Here is a 23,740-nt window from a genome sequence, read left to right as displayed (position 1 = left end):
ACAAGCTATTTGTGTACAGTGAACCAACTTGCCACACTTAATGACTGTATTTTAAATTTCCTGTTCTAAATAATACTGATCATTGATCATGTTTCTGTAGAGCATGGAGAGAACACTGAGCTGGAAATGCCAATTAAATTCTAAGAAAGAATTTTAAAGTGAAGCCCACTTCATATTTTGCCTTTCAAATTTCAATTATGCACCGGAATACTGGAGGATAATCAAGTCAGCCAGTCAATTTTGGAGATTAAGTATGTTTTGCAATACATTACACAGGCTGCTCAGAACCTCTTAATGGCTTCATTTTGATTCTGGATTAACTTTGATGAATGAAACTGAAGATAGAACATTAATAAACTCAGCCCTTGTCTGCAGAAACCCAACTATTCATATGAAGACACTTTGCATCTCTGAACTTGTCAGCTCTCATCATCTTGTGTTTTGTGTTAAAAAAAAACAAGCTGGAGCTGAGGGGGCTGTTGCTTTCAGTTAGTGTTTGTGTAGAAATAGCTGTGTTTCAGAGCAGGTTCTTAACTGGTGCTTTCAAGGGTTTCAAATGCAGCTGTCAGCCAAGTTTAACATTCGCTATGTAAAAAAGGAGAACAGTTTGTGGCTGAACTACAGCTAAAGTGGATATTAAAATCTAACAAACGATTTACAGTGTTGTCACAGAGAGGTGCACAAATGTGTGCAGACAAGTTTGTTCAATCTCACAAGACTTTAAAGTCAAAGTCTCAAGAAAGCACTGAATACTATATGCCATCCTGATCCTTATGGAAATGTGACCAAATGATGCAAAAGACATGCACAACATTTCCATTTGGTGCAATTCACATGTTTAAACTGTACATACACTGAAAAATAATTAACAGACAAACAAAATCATAATGTTTCATCCATAAATGTTTGCTTACTCTATGAAATCCTTTTCTAGCCAGTCTGGAACTTGTGTCATCTCTCATCTCTATTATGTCAGTCTATTTTCACCGTGACCTGTTTACTGAAGCATAAATGCCAAAAATAATAGTCCATACAAAGGGCACTTCCCCAGAATTGCTCCAGGAGAGTCTAGGGACATGGTGCTGTAGAAAATATTTTCTGGTCTTTTGCAGTAGCAGAACATTTTTAAACATGTTTTAGATTTTCATTAAAACGAAGGAAGCATTGGGATTAAAATTTGTGTTTTTACAAATAACACCACTTGGCCCTTCCAGCCGTCCCCAGAGCACATTATTCTATCAGTAACCACAGCTAAGCCGAGCTAAATCACCAAGTTGCTGAAAGTGTTTTACGTATTCTCTCAAATTATTGATAGTTTGGCCTTTCATTAACAAAGAAGCCAAACAGATAGGTAAAAAATGGAGTCTAGATTTGAGCTGTTTAAAGGTCTCTTCTTTATGCACATTTTTTTTTTTCCTAATTTAAGAAGCACCACATTATATCTAAATACATATGTTGTGGCATATGTTGACTTTATTTGCGAGGATTAAACACGTAAAACTGGGAACTGAAAAGGTTAAATTGGCAAGTCATGATTGAAAAGTCATGTTAGTTGCAACAGAGCATCACTACTTCATCCATGATAACGTTGGCTTATGAGTCACCACACTAAATTCATCTTAACTCATTAATGGCTTATCAGCAGTTTTATTTTGCATTTATTAGTTTCCTAGGATAACAGCAACAATGTTGTATGTTTGTGTCTATTTCCAGCTGTGCGCACCACTGTCTTTTATTGAGACCTCCACTGGAAAGCACCAATATCAGAAAATTTCAAATTATACAATTAGTTGCTTAGAGGTTTTCTTCTCCATTAATTAATCTGATATTTGTTTTGGTGTAATGAATTAACAATGAACCTGGATTATACAATCAGCACAGTGGATTTGAAAAGACCAACGTTCCTCACCCGTTAGGTCTTGTTTGAAATTTGTTCCTGTTGTCGTCAAGAAACAGGCTGAAACTCAGTTTTGCAAAGTGCTGAAATGACCAAGAAATCAGTGGCCCTCTAACACCAGTCAGAAGGGGAGTTGAGAGATTCAGCAGATTGTTCTGATTGTTCTAAGTGTTCTGATTGATTGATCTCTAAAAAACAATCAGACAGCTGCAGCTGATTCAGAGCACTGCTGCTTGTGCCCTCACAAAGACCAAAAACGTGAATCACATCACTCCATTTCTGAGGTCTTTACACTGGCTTCCTGTCTGTTAAAGAACTGAATTTAAAATATTGCTGTTGGTGAATAAAGCACTGAATGGTTTAGGGCCAAAATACATTTCTGATCTTCTGCTACGTTGTGAACCATCCAGACCTCTCAGGTCATCTGGGACAGGTCTGCTCTCTGTTCCCAAAGTCAAAACTAAACATAGAGAAGCAGTGTTCAGTTTTTATGCTCCAGATATCTGGAACAAACTCCCAGAAACTGCTGGTCTGCTGCAACTTTCAGTTCTTTCAAATCAAGGCTGAAGACTTTTCTGTTGTCATTACTTTTGATTAAATCAAATTTGAGGCTTTTGATTAAGATCTCACACTGCACTATAACTTTTACTCTCCTGTTTTAGGTCTTATTGCATTTTGTTTTTTTATATTGCTTTAACATTTTGTCTTGATGGCTTTTATGTTCTATATGAAGCACTTTGAATTGCCTTGTTGAAATGTGCTATACAAATAAACTTGCCTTGCCTACCAACTTTGTGATGAACTATGAACCATCCACACTACTTGAATGTTCAAACACACACACACACACACACAGTTCTACAGGGAGAAGACTGGCATGCAAGTACACAGTTGTGTTCAAGTGTCTTACTTGTTTTGATAGCAGGATGTCTGAAAAAAAACATTCTGGAAAAAAAAAAAAAAAATCATCTTCTCACCCTTCCCAAAAAGCATAAGGGTGACAATTGTGGACACATTTTTCAAAAATTCTTTTTAATAGCTTAATCTTGCACAAATACGAACAAATGTCAAGTGTTGACACACAAACAACCACCGTGTCTGTTTAGTATAAATAGAAATGTGCAGTATCTAAGTATGACAGTCATTCTAAAATGATTGTTAGCTTGTGAGCGATGTGTTAAACAAATACAGGTATCAGCATTTTAGCAACAACTGAACAAAGCAAAGGTGACAAAACATATTTTCAACAACAAGCTAATAAATCAATCCATCAGCAAATTTCTTCAGAGCTTTGAGATGGCGGTCAACAAGGAGCCGGTCAGCACGGCACAGGAGGCCAAGACGAAGATGAAACAGTTGGCTAAACCCTGGGGGCAAACGGGTGTTTACCATCAACTGGACTAAAATGTTTCATTTGTAAAATGTTCAGTTTTGTGGAATTCATTGATCAAAGCTTCCCCATCTCAAACGCATGATAAAAAAAAAAAATGTTTTACTGGTTGACCTTCATTTAGAAATGGTCTAAAGTTATGTTCTCCTTTGTAAACTGTTGCTGTACACTTTCTAAGTACAGCATGTGTTAGAATTAATATACGGCTGAAGGAATGAGATTATTGATCATGATCAGTGTTTTTTTTTTTCCCTTACCCTAATCTCTTTGAATACCAAGGATCCCCACAGTGCTGCAACCAGACCGTATCCCTACGGAGACAAAAAAAAAAAGGCTGTTTCACGACAGATCATTGATTCAAATAATTCACTTTAATCAATATTTCTACTTTGAAGAGTTTAAGGTATTTGAAAAGTTTTTGTTGAAATTACACACATTATTTCAGTGATAAAAGCTCACTGTACACTGAAGGATCAAGTCTAAAAGCTGAACATGAATCAATGTGTAAGGCTCGTTATGTCTTGTTGTATCCATTGTGACAAGAACAAAAGAGCAGATGGATGTTGAGGCAATTCAAACAGACAGACAAGACTGACATCATTCATGGACTTCATTCATTGATAATTAACATAAGTACTAGGGTATTGTGTGTCTATATACTTTTACAAAAGCCTAAGCCTATTTTAACAAATCATACATTTAACTGGCCTTTTTTCAATATATTTGACTGCAGTTACATTGAACAACAAGACAAATATCGAAAGCCCTGTTAGCAGCCTGTGTATGAAATGACTGAAAATGTTGGACAGGACAAACTAAAAAATAAATGTCTCTACTGTTAAGGTCTTTCAAAACATTTAACAGGGAAAGGTTAATGTAGGAGTGTTCAAGGATATGTGATGAAGGATTGCCATATTCTTTCCACACCAGGGCCACAGAATGGAAATATTGTTCAATGGATGAAATAGCAATAAGTTAGGAGCAAGGTATTTCTCAACAAGCTTGTGGATGATATCTGATTAATTTTGCTGACGCCGTCACAAGCAGGACAAAATTTTCCCTTAACCAACACTTTCGTCCATGAGATCATATCAAACTAATGGCCAGATTTTTGTGGTCCCGAGGGTATGAATCGCAACACTTTGTGACCTGTTGACATTTTTCCTACAACACCATTTGGGCAAAAAAAACAACTCAGCTTGTACACAAAAATGCTCAAAATCTAATGTCCAGATTCCAGTAACATTTACTGAGTACAGTCATGCTTTTCTGGGAATGAACCCTTTTCCTTTTGGACACTGCTGTCCTGTAGCATCACCATCAGGACAAAATGTTAACAGACACTCTAGTCTAATAAGTTTATGATGAAATCTGCTGAGCACATTTATGCCCTCAAAAGTGATAAACCATTTTAATTGGAATGACTGTGTGCCCAATTCTGGCAGCACCACACTCAGGACAAACACATTTTCTGCTCCTTGTTTTCTAAGTATCAACATTTATACATTTATGCCATTTTGGGCACATGTAGACAACATTTAAACTGAACTCTTGTGAGCTTTTAATTGGGCAATTAGTGCATCGGTAATTTGAAGGAAAAGTTGAGAGAGATCTGGAGATTAGCCATTGTAACCATATCAAGATGTGAAGATTTCAATCCATTACAAAGCAGAAGAAACAAACTATCTGCATGGCTAGATATTACATGGGGCAAACAAAAACATTTATGTGTAGTAACAAGTGAGTATCAAACAAGTTAGTCAGCTTCACAGGAAAACTGTTGTGCAATGTTTATACATCATGTTCTTAACAAAACATCTGAATGTATTAATTACCATTACATAGCCCATAGAGCTGTCAGGACATGATGTACTTACTGCAGTTACAATAGGATAGGTAACGACTGCACTCAGGTAGTTATTGGCCAGGAACCAGCAGTATGTGGCCAGTGCCCACATCAATCCAGACAATAGACCTAGAAGCAAAATGAGACAAGAGTGCATCCATGCTTGAATCAAAATTCACTAGTGAGTGCCAAGAATTAAATGTAGGCATTAGTTTTCCTAGGCTCATAATCAAACAGCTACAGTAGCTGGTAAGTGGTTTATAAATAAAAAAAAAAGAGTGGCTCCTTTTAATTTTCAGTGAGTAAATGTGTGGACATGGTGGTCAAGCCCTCCTTTACTGCCATGAAATTAAGGTCCACCCTGGAGAGCCCACTCAGCCAGCTGCAAACCAAAGGAAAGCTCTAAACTCACAAGCCACACTGTGAGCTGGGCTTGGACTGGAGTGGAAATGTTTGCCAACAGCACATCCAACCACCCCCTGAGCGGATGTGTTTGCACATGCAGCTTGGCACAGGAAGTGGTTGTATTTCCTCAGCAACAGCTGATTCCTCTTCTCTCAGTGAGAGTCAAACTGGCTGCTACAGTACATGGCAGTTCAGTGGTCCACAGTGATAAAATCAGCTAGTAGAAAATGGATGTCTTGGCCATGTCACCCAGGGTATTGACTCCCTGTCTCAGCCGAAGGGTGATAGATCAGATGTTGACTTTGGGGCAGCAGCTCATGGTTTGGGCGCTAATGGCACAGAGTGGTGCCAAAGTGGTTCCAAACTTTTTGGCTTGTGACTCCTTATCACAGAGAATGGCCTCAATGTGGACATGAGTTATGAGAAGTTTTTCTTCTTAGATTTTTAGAGGCCTGGATAGGTGAACCAAAAGGTGAAAAAGACCTATGCTGCTCTAGAGTTGAGTAAAAGAAATTAAGAAATGTTATCACTGCACTGGCAGATTTTTCCCCTTAACTAAACAAGACTTTAAGGACTCAAGTTACAAGCCAAAAAGGAGAGTTTGCATCTTGTGACCCTTCAGATTTATCTTGGGGTCCCTGGGGGTCCTGACGACTAGAGCTTCTATCAATGCCCACAAGTTGAAATGGCTGTACACTTTCTACAATTAAACTGAAACCTTACTGACAGTTATCACAAAATTGAACGTGCTAAGCTGATCATAGTAATCCCACAAGCTTGTCTTTGAAACGTACCTGGTAGGATGACTCTGGAGTAGACTCTGGGCCTGTTATTCATAGCAGCACAGTAGATGGCAAAATACACTGTGCTTGCAATAAAAATGCCAGAGCACTGCGCATGAACATAGTCAAGGTCTGAGCAGAGATAGAAACAAGAAGGGACACTTTTAAATCATTTGTGTTTACCCCCTTAGGTTTGCAATAAAAAAGAGACTAATATCAATTGCATTCCTTTGTTTTTAAGAGGTAGAGATTAAATTATACATTTAATTGTCAAACAAATCCTTTAGCTACCCCACTGACTTTACAGAGAAGTTTAGGAAAGGATATTAAACCTGGTTCTTAAACCTGAGGACATTTTAATCCCCCCCCCCCCCCCCAACTTTTCTTCACCGTCTATTAGTAGCTTTAAGGTCTTGAGTGAAGGCAGTTATTGGAAAATTGAAAGCATACCATAGATACTGGCTCCATGGAACCTGCTGTCATGACACAATGAATGGCTCTTAATGTAGAGGATGGGTGCAAAGGAGGACCCGTACATCAGGCCCGACACAAAAGCAAGCAGGCAGCCTCTGAAAACACAAGGAGACTGAGAAACTGCATAATGGATGGATTTTATATTTTCACTGACACATTGTTAAATTTATAAAACTAATTTCGCCATTGCATACAAAGCTGATGAAAATGGATGGAATGAGAATAGTTTGCATGGGTATAAAACTTAAATATTTACAGTTTATATTTTAGTAATCCATTTTCAAAGTGGGTAATGTAGACTATACATCACCTATACTACTGTAATTATACTGACTTGCAATTTTAAAGTCTCATTATGTTGGCATCATTATTTTGTTTTTGCTCTTAATGATTATTGTTTGATTTAAACTATATTGTGTTTGAATGCTTGCTTAATACATTATTTTGATGCTGGAACTCATTTTACAATCGTTACAATCATTAAACTTGTTTTATAGTCATTTATAGTCATGATTGAAATACAGTCTTATCTCTCAGAGGATCATGTTACATTTAAAACCAAGCTGGCTGGCAGCTGTAAATTAAATAACTAAGGCCTTTTGTGAAAGCCTAAGGCTTAATTTAAAATATTTAAATTTGATCTTTGCTTTATCCTCGAGGAACATAGCTGTTGATAATTTAATCAAAATTAAGGTTTCATAAGCTCTTCTAATTGTCTTGGCTTTAAACATGTAAGCACAGTATTTGTGCAGAGCCAGCTGACAGCTAATGATCTGAGCTCACATGAACCGCCTGGTCTTTGGTCTGATGACGTCTATCCAGAACTCTGAGGAACTTGGTCCATAGCTGCCTGAATTTGTTCTCTGTAAAAAAAAGGAAAGCCATGCTAATATGGAGTCATGCTGTCTCTCAAAGCAATGACATCATCACAAAACAGAATAAATTCAATCACAACTCAGTGACAACCAAGTGGCAACAGTTGATTGTCCTTCAGATTCTCCTTGAGAGAATATTGTTGAATCTAAATTACTTTGATGTCAAAAATTACTTCCTGAAAAGGAGGTGAGAAAAATAAACTCAACATCCAATCAATGTACTCACCCTGTCTATAAGTAATGGAATTGATTCTGAATTGGGATGCAGCTCCACGTCCGTTTTCACAAAGAAAAAGATCAGCCCACTGGAACAAACACACAAGTCATGTCTGTCATTAAAAAACAAACAAAAAACTTGAAAATGACATGGCAGCAAGCAGCTACAATCAACATTTTGTTTTTGTAGCAACAATTAGACACTTGCACTGCCAAGAAGGTAAAAGATGTTACTTGCAAATTTACAGTTCACCTGAGCAGACACAATCCAGCTCCACAATAATTTAATATTGGCTTAGAAACATCTTGAGCAGCGATCCCAAACCAGCCAAACCTGTGAAAGAGTCACATTCAGTCATCACATTTGTATTTACAACATCATTTTTGCCTTCATATTCTTTCATATCCCTGAACCCCACATTCAAAATATCAGTTAGCAACATCCAAAAAGGTAAAAGAGAAATAAAATGCAGTCTCCACCCTGGCAGACTGAAGAGACTACATTCATTTGACTCACCTTGAAGAGGCCCAGCCCATCAACAAGCTAGAGGATCCCCAAATTAAAAACCCAAGGCCAAGGCCGATTGCTTTCACAATTGGAACAACTGTTATATTCCCTGCAGACAATATGGGAAGAGTAAATAGCAACACAGATGTTTTCATGTCTTATCCATTTTACAGTAGAAGGTTTGCTGGTGGGAAGCCAGTGAGGGCTCTAGGGAGTGGTGGGACTGGGGAGCACTATTTTTTCCTCGGCACTCAATCAACTCTAAACCTAAAGATTTGTGTTTTGTTCCAAAAATAAGTTTGAAAACTCTGGGTGGTAGGAATGTCGCCATTCCATACTACTTCTGACCATGTTTTGACTAAAGTAAGTTTGAGTGACTTTGACACACCTTGTATCATTTCTGTTTTTTAAAAAAAGAAGAAAAAAAAAAAAAAGGTAAATCACAGTTTGAGCCAAAATACTCCACTGTTAACAGTAGAATATAAAATGCACTTTAATACATATTAAATTGGGACAGCTGTTGGTGTGTCTACCAACATCATTGTTTTAAGATATACAGTACTTTTAAGTTACCCTACAGCAGATGGACTCAAGCTGGATGTTTAAGAGCATCTGCTTCGTCCCAACATCCACCTGGATACTTGAAGGCTACCCAATCCAATGAGACCAACCTGTGCACAACCTGATAAAGTCTTGCTTTCATGGGACAATACCTGTAGCCCAGATCACACCTCCAAGCATTGCAAAAGGGTAGAATTTGGGCGACTGTAGCATCAAGTCTCCAACCATAGATACCATCCATATGGCTGCACAGTTTATCCACTGGAAAAACATTCCTGTGAACAGAACATGGGCAAAGTCTAATGTAAGTTTACAAAGTTTTAATTATTTAAGTTGAAATAACTTAAAATACTCGTTAAGCTTACGGACATGTTTGATGTTAAACACTTGCAAATTAAAGAAACTGTTGATGTTTACCATCTCCTGTTTCTATCCTTTTGACAGGAACGAAATTGCTTCCATACAACAGCACAGCAACCACATTTGCAGCAATCCCATAGGCGAAATGAGTCATATTGGTGGAGTTTAAGTTGAAATCAGATGTTTCCAGTTTGCTAGTTGCAGCGTTCTCGTTACCTTGGCCGCCTGGGAAAAAAATGCATAAGAAATTGACACACACTAATTAATTAAAAAAGATAACAGTGGTGTTTACGTCAGGAACATTGACATCCAAGGTTGTCAGTTTCAGACAACCCACCAGTCTGCAATCTCACATTCATCACAGACTAATTAGAGTTTACGTACCTCGTTCAGCGGCGTGTTCAGTGCTATAGCAACTCACTGTGAATAACGTGATAACAAATAAAAGCAAATGTGGACATTTTACTTGAAGCATGTTAAACTAGATGTCTGTTTTCTTTGGTGTAGCCGCTCCACAATGTTAAAAACCGCTGGAGGCCGTGTGCGTCCGCAGGGGTGAGGCGTGGAAGTCAGCCAGGTGCTGCCAATTATCTACTCACTCAATCTGACACAGAACGGCTGCAGCACTGGATACATAAAAATGGAAACGGAAATAATATCAAAGAGAATATCACGAAGGCTTTCACTAAGTCTGTTGTCTGAATTGATTTTTTTTATCCTGACCTAAATTAAATCACAATTGGGTTAGTTTATTATTTATTTATTTGTGTATATGTGTGTGTTGCGCAGTCAAATAGGCTAGCAAAAAGTTGAGAAAATCTTTTTTTTTTTTTTTTTTTTTTTAACAAATTTCAAATTCTGATGACTCATTCGCCTGGCATCTGCTGAAGAGGACAGAACCTTTCTGGACTTCTGTAGACTCTCACACCAACACAATAGATCTATATTTAAGCCTGTTTTTATTCAGGTCAGGAAATCCTGTAAATGTGCTACTGCTGTTGCTCTCTCTTTCCCCCCACAGGAGCAAATATTTGTTTCCTGCCCTTAAGTGTTTCCTATACCCTTCATTTCTACCTGCTTCACGCCTCTATTATATGCTGTTGGATCTCCACTCAGCCAATTAAGAATTAAGGAAATAGACCAGCAGATGTCGCTTCAAACGCATGGATGTGTAATGGATCTAATCTAATCTTACTTCCTAGACTGGGTTTAAATTTGATCAAATAATATTCCCATGAAGTCTAAAACATTCTTATATATATTAATTTGTCCAATAATTCTTATAAAATGTAAACACTCGTTGACATTTTCATCTTTAAATTGTGCTGATAGATAGACCATCCAAACATGGTATTGGACTGCTTTTGTTTCTCTTTATTTAGAACTTATTAGCTTTTTTTATTTTATTTTTTTCAGGCTGTGTTTACACGGAAATCCCTTGCTTTGTGAGGTTCAATCAAATGAGGTGTTTGTAATGTATGCTGATATGGGCTCTGAATTTAACAGAATCATAAGGTCCCTTCAGTAATTAAGCATGTTACCGTTGGTCCGGTCTGTATGTGAAAGAAAAAAAAAGGGGGAAAAAAACTTGCAAAGTTCAAGTTGCTTCATGTTGGTTTGGAGGTTGGTTTCCCACCCATCCACTGCGCAGTTGTCTCCGTGCACTATATGGCCACAAATCCTCCCTTCCAAAATGAGTTTCGGAAGTTTTGCGCTCCTCCTGGTTTGAGTTTGGCGCAAAAGACACTCAACCATGATAATAACATAAGTTCTAATGGGGAAGTCTCGCTTTCACTGGCTGTGCTTCTCTTTTTTAAGATTGACCAGCAGCTTTTGGAGGTGCCCTCTTTCAAAAAGGAGTTTAATATTTGCGAGCGTATGTGTTGTTTATTTGTTTTTTATGGTCTCACAAATTGGATATTCGCGGCAGCACCGGGACAGAAGGACTGATAGAGACAAGTACCGACACACCCGCGGATTGTATAATTTGGGGATTAGTGATGTTCTGCCAGACTCTGTGGATTTACAGACCGGTGCGAGTTTTGTGGTGCCAACCCGGTCCAACGTGGTGTACATAACACTCAGGTCGAAGCGTCTGAAACCAGCAATTATTCGAGGTACAATCAGACCAAAACTGAGGAGAAAAGTCAAAAGAAATAAATCGCCTAATTCATCTTTTACGCAGAACAAACTTGCCATTTTGGAGCGAGACTCGGGCCTAATTAAGCAGAACTTTGCACCCAAGACTTCTTGGAGAGAAACCAGTGATGTAGATTATAAATCTGTGGTTATTATCCACAAAGCACAAGTCGATGCAGAGGCAGACTCTCATGTGAGCTCTATCCGAATCTACAGTCAGCGGGCACCGCCATGGTTCAGCGCACAGGACGTCAAAGCCATGCGTTTTCTTGCGGATGCCAAAGTTTTGCGCATCAAAGAAGTTTCTCGTGGAGACTCCCAATCACTTCTGATATTTGAGGGTGAGACAGACGTTTCACCGTCCACCCAAAAACACACAAAACGGAACAATGTATGCGAGGGACAGTGTGGAGTTATTAACAGTCCCGTGGACACCACTGAGGTGTTTGCTTTCCATTTGGACAGGGTGCTGGGGCTAAATAGGACGTTGCCAGCCGTCAGCAGAAAGTTCAGATTTTTACAAGGTAGGTCAAACCTCACAAAGACAAATTGTTTTATTATCTGACATACAAATGTGTTTCATTGCAACGAATGATGAATCATTCCTGTGTAAAACTGCACGCCAGTGATGAACAGAGAGAGAGAGAGAGCGAAAGAGAGAGAGAGAGAGAGCTCCACCTGCACACTGTTCTTGATAAAAGAGTGTCGGCAGGACTGTTGTTAAGACCACATGACTCAGACTTAGTTCCTAGGAGACCAGATTGAGACAGGAGCCAGTCCAGACATACTGTATGTCCATTAGTCCACATGTTTCCATAGCTAAAATAGCACTGTAGTAAGGCAGGTCATAGTCAAAAGAGGCATGAGACTGAGGGAATCCTCATTCTTTTTATACCTGACCTGAGTCATGGGGTGACAGCAGCCCCAATGGGCTTTCATTTTCTAATCTTAGTGACAGAAAAAAATAGTCTTGATATCAGATTGAAGTACAAAAGCTGCTCTATATGTTAAAGTCCCTAAAAGCATGTAATATAAATCCACAGGATAGTTAAATAGATAGTTATTGCTGCACATAAAGTTCTGAATTTTGCACTTTCCACTTTGCTGAAACTGTGATAATGACAGCACACGTATGTAATGAACTCTTCCAAAGGTATTAGGGGGGCATACAGGAGGTGATTATTTGTGGTTTGTTTGTTAGTGGTTTGATAAAACAGTTTCAAAATGAGTGTTGTGTAAAATGAAAGTATAAGATATATATAAATGTACTATTGACAACCACAAAGAGGATTTTAGTCCAGATTTGCATCCTGAATAGTGAAATCCTTTGTTTGTTTAGCTTTTTGTTGCCTTGGAGTCTCGCATCAGGTGCCAAAGAAAATGTTGCAATACATTTTGTGTGTTGTTTGAAAATGAAAACATCCTTCATTTAACAGCCCCAACCATTACCAAGGATATTGAGCTGTGGTAGCTACATTCAGTACATGTAGGTCAACATTTGCTGGACTCTCTGGGAAAAAAAAAACAGTCGCTACTCTTCCACAATTACAGTTATACAGTGAAAGTGCCTTTGAGCAAGGCATCCGCAAACAGCTTTTGTTGATCTGTTCAATTACCAAAGGTAGAAGGATGAAGTTATACTGGGCAGCTCACTGATGTGTATGTGTTAAAACCAAATGAATGTCAATGAGTGCACAGCTGATAAAGTGTCTGCATTGCTCAGCAGGCTTTTCCTGGATAGTGATAAGTTAAAAACACACAGAGACTCAACAGTTGCTGAAACCTGATCATACAGTATAGTCCTTCTATCCTCCCTCTTTAGACGGCCAGCCCAGTCCAGTGGTGTCATGGGATCCCTCGCTTTACCCAGAAGGCCTCGCAGCAGGCTGGTCCACCGTGAGGTTAACATGGGGGGAGTACCAGAGCTCCCTGAGACAAAGGTGTTGGCATAAAAACAGCATCCCAAAACCAGAATCCGGCTGCTCCACAATCCATCACTATGAGTGGAGCAAACTAGCTCTGTTTGATTTCTTGTTACAGGTAACAAAACTCTATTTGAAAAATGACGACTTAGACCACCAGATTTGCTAAATGCCACATTTCTCTGAATGTTTCACTGTTCTTCAGATTGCTTTTGTGCTGTTAAACCCTCCCCGGCCTTCTCTGAATTCCAAAAATGCTTCATAGATGACATTTTGCAAACATCCCTTTGTCCGACATCAGCAATATGCTCCAACAGCTGTTTACTAAACATTCTCAGAGGAATTGTCCCTTGGCTGAATAGATGTCTTATTTCCTGTGTGGGAGGCTTGGATCTCCAGATCAAATTTTAGCATTGAGAACACATCTCCGGAGAATTCATCAAGTCATCCCTTGATCATGAAGGAACATATATAGTGAGACTTTTAGGCACAAATGAACTGACTGTAATCAAGCAGTAACATAATGTTTCACGTCATATCAGAGAGACACTGTCTTGCCCTGAACTGACTTTCACAGGCTGTTAACTGCCCAAGTGAAAACAACCCGAGTTGAATGCAGAAGCCAGTGTCCTGTGGTTTGTCTAACAGCCACAAACAAGGCTCTAAAGAAATTCTTACTTCATAGACATGACTGAGAAAACCTCCAACATCTCTTTCTAGAAATATTAAATCAATATTTTCTCAAAAGCTACAGTCTCAATAGCTCATAATAAGTCCCTTGGTGGTGATTCTAAGAGTTTCTGTTCCCTTAAGAAAATAGTAAGTGTTAAAGATGATCTTTATTTTGAAGTTTGTTGGCTTGATGGACAGGTATCCTGGAGGCAATTCATTTTTATCATAATTCATGCCTTGGTGGATGCTCATCCTGAGTCGCCCCCATCCTCAGGCTTCACAAACAGGTGGTGAAAGCTGAAAACTATAAGAGACATTACATACATAATACATACAGATTCTGCATCCTTGGTTTTACACCATCTAAATGCTCTGCAAATCAAAAGGTTTAGCACATTGAGAGAAATGGATGGGTTAGAGGTGTAGTTGCGGTTATGGGTTGCCAGTCCTTGAGGAAACAGGATTCATGCAAGAGGAGGTGTTGTCTGATTGGCTTAAGAAAGTCCCCTGTGCAATCATGTCACTCAGCCGTCCGGGGCTCTAATTTATGTCGATATCTAATCAAATAAACCAGAAGCACTTGAGCCAAAGAGGCACCTGCTGGATTTATTTAGTGTTTTCTTTGCCAAACCATGTCAATTACTTTAGCTTGTAATAAAACAATTATGTAGTCAATGGGGTAATTAACTGGGAGCCAGTCACTGGCAAGATAAATATATTCAGGGCAAAAAAAACCCTGCTGTGCTTGCCAGGGTCAAACACATAAAAAAATACCAACCTGAAAATCCATAAATGTCAGTCCCAACTGTGATTGTACTATATTTTTAATACTTCAACTATTCTCTTAAGAAATATGAGCCCTCTTTTTCAGATTCACAACCGTCTGGATCAGAGCTGTTGTGGGTTCAGGCCCCGGCAGGAGGATGTGTGTGTTGGACTGGGCCACCATACTGAATGTGGTAAACAGGACCACATACAACTGGCAAACATCATCCACAGGAATCACAACCCTAGGCACCTGGTCTTCACCAACAACAAGGGTTACTTCGACCGCAATGAGGACAATCTGGACTTTCGGCTCCTGGAAGGAATAAAGGAGTGAGTTTGGATCAAAATAGTGATGAAGATGTAGTTTTCTATAATGTGAGAAATTCTTGTTTTCTTGTATTGCTCTATGAACAGATTATGTTTGTTGTGCATTAAGACTGACAACTGCAGTGTGTCTTCCCAGAAACAATGTCCTGGTTAGTCTGGTTTATTCATGTACCTCACCCAACAGCTGACAGGTTTCAATGGAAATTTAACTTTTACACTTATCTTTTTTAAGAAATAAAACCATCCACTGCAAAGATTGGTTACATTTGGTTTTGGCACAAATGACTGATGGACTGATTGTTTGGGTTGTTTTTTTAAGCAGGTGTTTTTCAGAGATCTTTTGCTCTTTTATATCATGGTCAGAATTTCCAGCATGCAAAACTGAACAGTATGTACAGCTACTCCAGCAGCTTTGTGAGACTGCTTGGTTCTGAGCTAAATGCTAACATCAATATGCTAATGTGCTCACAATGGCAATGCTAAGATGCTGAATTTTAGCAGGTAATGTTTACCATGGTCACTATCATAGTTCAGGTGTGTGAGCATGCTAACATTTGCAAATTAGCACCACAGCTGAGGCTGATGGGATTGTCATCAGTTTTGTCAAAGCATTGGAAAAAATGCAATTTGGACCTGATGATAACACTAGATGAAAATTTAAGGGATCATCAGTTATTGCAATCCATCAAGTTATTACAATTCATCCTGACGGGAAGACCAAAGTCATTAGGATTCATCATCTGGGGTCCTTGAATGTGTGTGCAAAGTTTAGTTTCAATCCATTCAGTAGATGTTGAGCTATTTCACTGGTTAACTGAAAATTTTGACCTGCTGGTGGCACTAGACAAGTGTCAAGAGATCATCAGTGATCATTCATTAGAATTCATCCTTGGGGAGCATATACAACATTTCTTTCTTTTGCTAGATCAACACCTCTTCATTTTTCTCAAATTGAAGTTTTAGTCAAGCTATATAAACATTCTCAGAGGCAAAGCTGATTGATCAAGGAAAGAACTATAGTTGTCTGATTTTAGGTTAGCACCTGAATGGCAAGTTGTAGTCACCATATGAAATATAGATATGTTATTTGCATTTACTGTATTTGTAACCACAAATTAACACCTTCAAAGGCCAACTCCTGTCTTGAACTCTCATTGGAAGTGTGTTTAGTTCTGCATAGCCTAAACGCATACAGAGGGCAGCGGGAAGCAGGAAAACATGTTTACTGTAGTTTGAGGTTATAGGGATATTTCTAACTGAGTATTTGGCATCTTCCCTTGTTGTTCTTTCACTACAGCTGTTACAGCTGTGAAAAGGCATGCAACAAGTAAAATCTGAATGCAACACTATGAGCTGAGATTATTTTAGGCAAGTTTGACTTTTCTGTTTTTTAACGCCTTTATTCGGGAAAAAAAGGTTTCACCCATTTAGATCCATTCTTATTATTTCTGCTCCCAGCCAAGAGCAGCAGTGTCTCTGAGAGATGTCTGAGGCTAAACCTTCAATATGTCTCTACCTCTCTCTGACTTTCCTTCTGTCTTTCCAGGCTTCCGGAGCAGGCAGTGTCGGTGCTGAAGAGCAGGAGGCTGAGAGAGAAGCTCCTCCAGTCTCTATTCTTGGACCAGACGTACTGGGAGAGCCAGGGCAGCCGGCAGGGCATTGACAAGCTGATCGATGTCATTGAGAGAAGGGCGAAGGTCCTCCTCACTTACATCAATGCTCACGGGATCAAAGTCATCCCAATGAATGTGTGATGAGGTTCACACCAGTCAAGTGGCCAAATTACTAAGAAAATTAACAGTTTTATCCCTGTGACTTGGCTGTGCCCTGTCACAATGTCCTTTTACAAGACAGGTCTGGATAAAAACATCAGCTAATGTTGAAAATTGTCAAATATAATGTAATTAATGCCATTTTTTCATATCAGTTTATATAACAGGAACATGAGAGCATAGATATCTGTCATGTAAATTGGCAAAATAAGATATGTTTTTTAAATCTTTTTTATTTTATTAAATATAGAGTATAATGATAATATCTATATAATATTTATTAATTGGAAATAATTTGAGACCACATTTCACAAGTTTACTATTACCTAAATGTGTTTCCATACTGTCAATGAAGGACTAAGTTACTGTACCCCTTATTCTTTGAAAATAGCATAAGTTGTATTGTTACGGTGTTGTTGATGTCATAATATACCTGTATACAGAGAGGTAGTACCTATAAACCTGTCATTTGCAGAGCATACTGAGAGAGACTAATTTTAACATTTACAGTGGGAATGATTTTACTTAAGGAAACTAATCAGTTCCTTCCTTCTTTTGAGTCTTTATTTCTTTCCTCCCCAGAGGCACATATACTGCCATCATTATGTAAGGAACATGCTGCAGTTGTGAGTTTTGCTTCTCCTGAGGCCCTCCAACAAGTGTAATTTGCATTATGTATGAATGAAATGCAACACATGAGTTATTTTCTTCACTGTTCCCCAGGTGTTTGGCTGGAATGAATATATTGATAAAGCTGCCTTAGTGTAGCTATCAAGCCACAGGACAGATCCGCTCGGCTTGATTGGGGTCAAACATAATACATCGAAAAAAGATTTAAATTTGCAATTAATTCAATTCAATTAATCTCAATTAGCTATTTAATCTCATATACAGTCTATATAATACTTTTTATACAAAACTCCCAGGAAGGTAAACAATTCACACTTATTTCCAGTACAGCCTCACCTGTATAATTTCTTTTTTATATATGTATATCCAATGCAATATCATTCACTTATCATGATTATATATTATGAAACATATTTGCAATGAACAGGGCACAGTGACTGTACATTATAAACTGAAGAACTTGAAGAAGTCACACAGTGTTTATATGCACTCTTGTTTTAAGTTCAACTATAAAAAAAAACTACCTTTGCTGTAACAATTTTCACTGTATTTATTTATTTTTATACTTCCTTTTTAATTGTTGAAGAAGTGAACATCACATGATCAATAAAAGCAATTTCTCTCAAGCATTTGACAGTTGAACAGTAGAAGAATTTTGAAGAGATAGGAGCACCATTTTCAGTCACTGATAGTGATTTTTAGCTTTCATTTAACTTAGTTGAGTATAATTTGGGTTTGCAAGAACATTTGACTTTCTGTGATTTGTATTTGAATGACAAATAATTATTTGAATTATTTGTCATTTGAATGAAATGACAAAGCCACCATCACATAACTATAAACAGCACACATAATCTATAAAAACACACAGGCAAAGACATTTTTTCTCAAGTCTACAGCCAAAGCATGGTCAGAAATAGTCTGTGGCTCTGACATTTGAGCCGGAGCGTGGTGTCTGCTTTTCATGCTGTCGTAAGTGTGCTTTGGGCTCTCAGAGTCGGAGTCAACGGGGCTTTGTGGGTTATTTTCTTGTGTCCGGGCCGGGCATTCACTCGGCTGTTGTTTTAACCCCTCTGCACCCGCATTAGTGTGTCAGTGGGGTCCATGCTGCGATGTGTTTGTGTTAGAAAGACCCCTCTAGTTCCCAGAGTGCTCTGCAGTGGAACTTATTTTCTTCTACAAACATGTGTGTATGCATATTCTCATACAAAAACATACACACAGACAAAAGTTGACTTTTGACCAATCAACATCGGTATAGACACACACAAACACATGACAAGCAATAGGAACTTTTGCTCTGAAAGTTTGCCCCACTTCCTAGTCCCACTCAGTGAAATTAGACCACTGTAGAAACATTGTGAACAGTTTTTGTAGGTCAAGTGCTGCACTTCAAACTGACAAACAAGCCTTTACAGGTAGCTACTAGTCAGATTACTCAGACACCCTCAGCCAAGCATTAGTTTTCACTTATTAAAAATGTAATTTTACCATTTTGTAGATGAAGTAGGCTCTTCAAAAAAGCGAAAGTGAACAATGTTTTTTAATATTAGCAAAAATGTATCAAGGAAAAAGTATTCATTCCAATAAGTAGTCCATTTCAGAGTGATACATGCTTAAAGTCCATGAAATCTTTTCCACACTTCTGGGGGCAGCAACTGACATGATGTCTGAACTACGGCAGAGATGGTAGAGCAATAAGAGTTGTACTTGTGACCTTGTCTTCTGATGTAGTGGGTAAACAGCAATGGCTCTGGTTTGAACAGACCTTGTTAGAACTGCCAGCCAGAAAGGTAGCCAGTCCAACTGCAGCAAATGTGACAGTCTTAATGTCTACAACACTCTGCCACGCAGTTTGCAAAAATATGAACAAAATTAGATTGAACCATTTCACTCATGGGTAGGTTTAACTCTAACAGTCTATTGTATATGCATGAATTGTTTTGTACTGTGGGTTTTGCATATTAGACCTTTAACAAGTGACTCCATCAGATATAGTATGTATTAGAGTATGTGAGAGGGTAAATGCTAAACTCTCAAAGGTCTGCTGAGGAACAGGACTCAAGAAAAATCTACTTTTTGACTTCCACTGCAGGTGTGCAGAGTTGTGGAGATAGATCATTATGTGGTTTAGTGCTGTGATAAGAGAAAACTTGTTAACACATTGGTTTACCCTGTTGATTTTTAGAAAAACTTTTTTTTTAACAAAAAGGTATTATATATATATAATTAGTTAAATCTACAATAAAAACTTGATAAGAGGAAAAATATATATACCATTTTAAATTTTAAAGTTTCTGTGCCTTGAAATGCAGTGTCTGAAATTCATATGTCCTCAGGCAGGTTGCTTGAGTTTAAATACCTCAAAGAAGCACCAGGCTTTGTGCCTCAGTCTTCACATTTCAGTGAGCAGGTTTTGGTTCTGGCACTGAGAAAGCATGTACTTTTGATAAGTAGGTGAATTGGATCTTTTTCTTTTTGCTGCAGTTTTAGGGAATTTTTAACCTTTTTAGGTTCAGCTCTTGAAATAATGCATAAATGTATGAAATTAGTCTCCATGGATGTTTTTAGTTTCTTTTTTCTATAAGACAGCTCCAACATGTTCAATCTTGTTGACACAGTTAGCTTTTTGCTCTTCCTGTCTTACTGTGGATCTCTCTTCTGCTCCCTTCACCTCCTCATTTTGTTCTACCCACAGTTTAACATTTTTCTTGTTACCAAGGGAGTATGGAAAGTGTCTGTGAGGCAGTGGATGAGAATAATTTGGGACAGCTCCTCTCAGCTGTGCCCAGCTGGCTGTTAGCTGGTCAGACTCCAAACAGCATCCAAACAGAGGAGCTCTTTATTCTCGTAACCTCAGCTCGGCCCTGATAACCACTCTGGTTTACCATGATGTCATTTTTTTTCCCATTTGCTGCTTTCCAGAGTTTGCTACTGACCCACAATGAACTTGGAAAAAAATGCTCTCGAGCCTTTTTGCATAAAGTAACATATTTAATATGTAATTTATTTACTTTTGTTTTGAATCGATTTTCCCTCAGTGAACTGTTCTGTTTTAGCTGTGCAAAGAACTTCACACATTAGCAGAGTCCTGCAACAGCAGGAGGTAATGATTTGCAAAATTACAGTATCCAGAGATCATGTGACAGGATGTCAGCATATTCACCTATTGCATTTTTCTTGGCTGATTCTGATTTTTTTTTTTTTTAAAGCCTAACCTGCCGGTTAGAAACTATCTAAATGGAGTACAATCTGTCAGCCAGCAGCAGCAACCACATAATTGTCAGCTGACAAAACAAACCACAATGTTGGCCTATAGGGCAAAAGCCATGGTAGCTTTCTTGGCTGACAGATAATTGCCAGCATGGGCAGTAATGTTCACAATATGATTTTATAAGCCTGAATGACATTCATCAGTTCTCTGTCTTATCAATCTCCCTTGACTTGTTTGTGTTTGTATGGGCCCAAGCGGGTGGCTCCCAGTCCGAAAAGTGAAGCCAATGTGTGCCTAAAACCTGTATTCTTCTTAATGGCCAGCAGGGGGCAACTCCACTGGCTGAAAAAAGAAGTCTGATTTTATAGAAGTCTATGTGAAAATGACCCTACTTTTCACTTGATTTATTACCTCAGCAAACAGTTTCCTAGCATTTAGCATTATCACAGTTAATCATAGACTGTAAATGCACTGTGCTAACCAAGCTAGCAGCTAGCTCTAGGGTCAGCTCCACCCTCTTGTCCAAATATGGTCACTTCTGGCTCCAAAAATCAAAGATGGCAACGGTCAAATCTCTAAACTCGAGGCTTCAAAACGGCAGTCCACAAACCAATGGGTGACATCATGGTGACTACGTGGCTGATTGATCAGTGCATCCCTACCTTAAAGGAGCTTGGTCAGTGTTTTTAGGATAGCCTGTATTTTGCAATGTAGTTAAAATTTGCTGCCTCATAACAACACAAGAACTTTTTTTTATTCAAAAAAGCAAATCTTTGGGTTATCATTTTGGGGTAGTAAGGCTTTACTTCTTCTGATAAGAAATGTCTGCTTTTTCCATTTCGCTCTGAGCAGCTTTAATACAGTATTTCTTTGAAGCATGCAGGTCACACTGCTTTCTAAAATGTCTTAATAATTATTGGACCATGCATTCTTGGAAGCATCTGGAACATCACGTTGCCTTCCAGTGCCAAGACTCTCCAGGAGTGTGTCAACAACACAGCACCTGGGTGGTCACTGCCAGGGAGATTACATGGCAAGATAACAAGAAAAAAAAACACCAAAATGATTATCTTTTGTCTCCTTCAACACAAACGCCACCAGACACAACAACATGTCCTTCCATGCTGATAAGATGAGAAATTGAAAGAATGTCAACATGTTTCAGAAAAAGTCATGTCAAAGCTTGTTTTTTCACTAAATAGCTATATAATTCATTGCTTTAAGATTTATGGAGTGAGAGCATACAATGAATAAGTCTTTTTCAATGACTTTAGCTACATGTAGAAACATATTTTGCAGGCCTGGCATGCTGCCTGGATCTTTTAATCTCATCCACTCTGAGAAGAAGAGCAAGTCTGAGGGGATTTAACTCAGCTGTCCTGACTGAAAAAAAAAAAAAAACTCACTCCCTGGATGTTTCAGTATTCTCTCACATATCAGCAGAAATAGCACTGATAACTTTCCTTTCAATTTCCTCTCTGAAATACCATTTTTTATGCAGTTTTTTGAAATGCAAGATGCAAATACTTTGTTTCTCCCTGGTTAACATTTCTTTTTAAAGCACATTTCTAGCCACAATGGGTGTTTGTTTCAGCTATTGTTCCCAATTTATAGCTTTGACCTTTGCCGTATTTACAGCTGGTTTTGTGTGATGTTGATCATCAAAAGCTATTTAAGCTTATCCACCTGGGGCACCTGATTCTTTAGAAAATGTCATGAGTAAAAAAGCACTATCCAACAAAAGTTCATTTAAAACCATTGCAGCGGTTCAGATTGTATAAGTCTAATCACGCAAAAGCCTCTCTGTCAAGTAAGAATGCAACCAAATGAAACAGTTTTGCCAGTGGTAGTGTACAGACACTTGATGTCAATGATCTTTTAATCTAGATTTAATGAAAGCTATGGGTCGAGAAACAACTTGACCCGAAAGTCCCACTGAAATAGTAACAGGCTCAGATTCCATTTGGTGAACTTTGATTTTTAAACAGCTTGAAAATCCATATGTCATGTCTAATGAGATGTACTGTATGTGAGGAGGTGAATGTGAATAGTTTAGGACTCATCTGTAATGGACAGAGAGGAAGGTGAAAGAGCGGCTCCCTTTAGTGCAATGAGGCGCGTCTTTGATCACATCCAAGATGGGATTATAAGAAATAAAAGCAGAGTGCAGAGACTCTTGCCAGCTGCATAGATAAATTATTCCACCGTGGCATGTTTCCTAGTTGGTTTTCATTTTTATGATTCTGGAGGTGGTCTGCAGGTCAGGAGCAGGGTCAGTGGCAGAATAACCATTGGCGCTGGTTCAAATTCAGTGTGGTGCTCAAGGACATTTAAGAAGGATATCTGATGTTGTGGGAGATCGATCCATGTTAAAGTTACATGGGAGTCTCTCCAACCACTCGTGTACCCTGCTTTAGTTTGTAACTGTCAAAAGGAATTTTAGAGGAGTAATTTCTCTGCTAACAGCTAATCCTGATTACAGATTATCCTGAGAGAGAAAAGGTTTTTACTGCATCTTTGCTCTCAAAACAGTTAATTTACTCCATACAGTTTTAGCAGAGAGGGAAGATATTGCTTTTAAAAATGCTTCTTGCAGTTTTAAGGAAAAATCAACTCCATCTTTCCAAAGTCTTGACCTTGCACCTATGCAAAGCATTCAGTGTTAGCCTATGCACGCATATTGAATGCTTAATGTACAGTGTGTTTATGGTGTGATTTGCTCCACTACCATAGTCATTTGGTATGTCTTTGCTTCTTCTTGTTCTCCATGCCTTGATGTTATGTTAATTGCAACTGCAATATGTTTCTGCAACAAAAACAGAAAGTAAAATTGAGATGTGACAGAAAATGAGGGGAGAGGAGGGGTTATGACATGCAACAACATCCCCCAGCCAGGAATCACACAGTGTGATGGGATGTTGCAAGCACAGCATATGGTATGCAACATAAACACTAGCCCACCACAACACCAACATACACTTA

The 23,740-nt window shown here is 38.5% G+C and overlaps 2 protein-coding genes across 2 annotated transcripts; one reads left to right on the top strand and one right to left on the bottom strand.

Moving 5' to 3' along the window:
• Positions 1–2,908: 2,908 nt before the first annotated feature.
• tmem144b (transmembrane protein 144b) lies at positions 2,909–9,914 on the bottom strand. The gene is made up of 12 exons (XM_042419785.1): positions 9,699–9,914; positions 9,372–9,539; positions 9,107–9,229; positions 8,403–8,502; positions 8,139–8,219; positions 7,896–7,974; positions 7,578–7,657; positions 6,771–6,889; positions 6,333–6,452; positions 5,165–5,262; positions 3,545–3,598; positions 2,909–3,264 (listed from the first exon to the last, which is right to left on the bottom strand). The coding sequence occupies exons 1-12, from the start codon at positions 9,787–9,789 to the stop codon at positions 3,181–3,183; spliced, it is 1,197 nt and encodes a 398-aa protein (XP_042275719.1). The 5' UTR covers positions 9,790–9,914; the 3' UTR covers positions 2,909–3,180.
• Positions 9,915–10,861: 947 nt separating this feature from the next.
• Positions 10,862–16,991, top strand: gask1b (golgi associated kinase 1B). Its single transcript, XM_042419784.1, has 4 exons — positions 10,862–11,977; positions 13,276–13,493; positions 14,919–15,145; positions 16,689–16,991. Exons 1-4 carry the CDS (start codon positions 11,089–11,091, stop codon positions 16,894–16,896), a joined length of 1,542 nt encoding a protein of 513 aa, XP_042275718.1. The 5' UTR covers positions 10,862–11,088; the 3' UTR covers positions 16,897–16,991.
• Positions 16,992–23,740: the final 6,749 nt, after the last annotated feature.

This window comes from Thunnus maccoyii, chromosome 8 (genome assembly GCF_910596095.1).
Source record: "Thunnus maccoyii chromosome 8, fThuMac1.1, whole genome shotgun sequence".
NCBI lineage: Eukaryota > Metazoa > Chordata > Actinopteri > Scombriformes > Scombridae > Thunnus > Thunnus maccoyii.
The sequence above is the reverse complement of the archived record's forward strand: the minus strand, read 5'-3'. Positions and strand labels throughout refer to the sequence as shown.

Excerpts from the sequence above, each read along its gene's own strand:
- tmem144b (XM_042419785.1), bottom strand. The coding sequence starts at position 9,789 with ATGCTTCAAGTAAAATGTCCACATTTGCTTTTATTTGTTATCACGTTA. Across the intron at positions 8,503-9,106 it reads AGGTGTGATCTGGGCTACAG|GGAATATAACAGTTGTTCCA; the intron begins GTATTGTCCCAT and ends TATTGTCTGCAG. Across the intron at positions 6,890-7,577 it reads CCAAAGACCAGGCGGTTCAT|AGGCTGCCTGCTTGCTTTTG; the intron begins GTGAGCTCAGAT and ends TTGTGTTTTCAG.
- gask1b (XM_042419784.1), top strand. The coding sequence starts at position 11,089 with ATGGGGAAGTCTCGCTTTCACTGGCTGTGCTTCTCTTTTTTAAGATTG. Across the intron at positions 11,978-13,275 it reads AAAGTTCAGATTTTTACAAG|ACGGCCAGCCCAGTCCAGTG; the intron begins GTAGGTCAAACC and ends CTCCCTCTTTAG. Across the intron at positions 15,146-16,688 it reads CTCCTGGAAGGAATAAAGGA|GCTTCCGGAGCAGGCAGTGT; the intron begins GTGAGTTTGGAT and ends CTGTCTTTCCAG.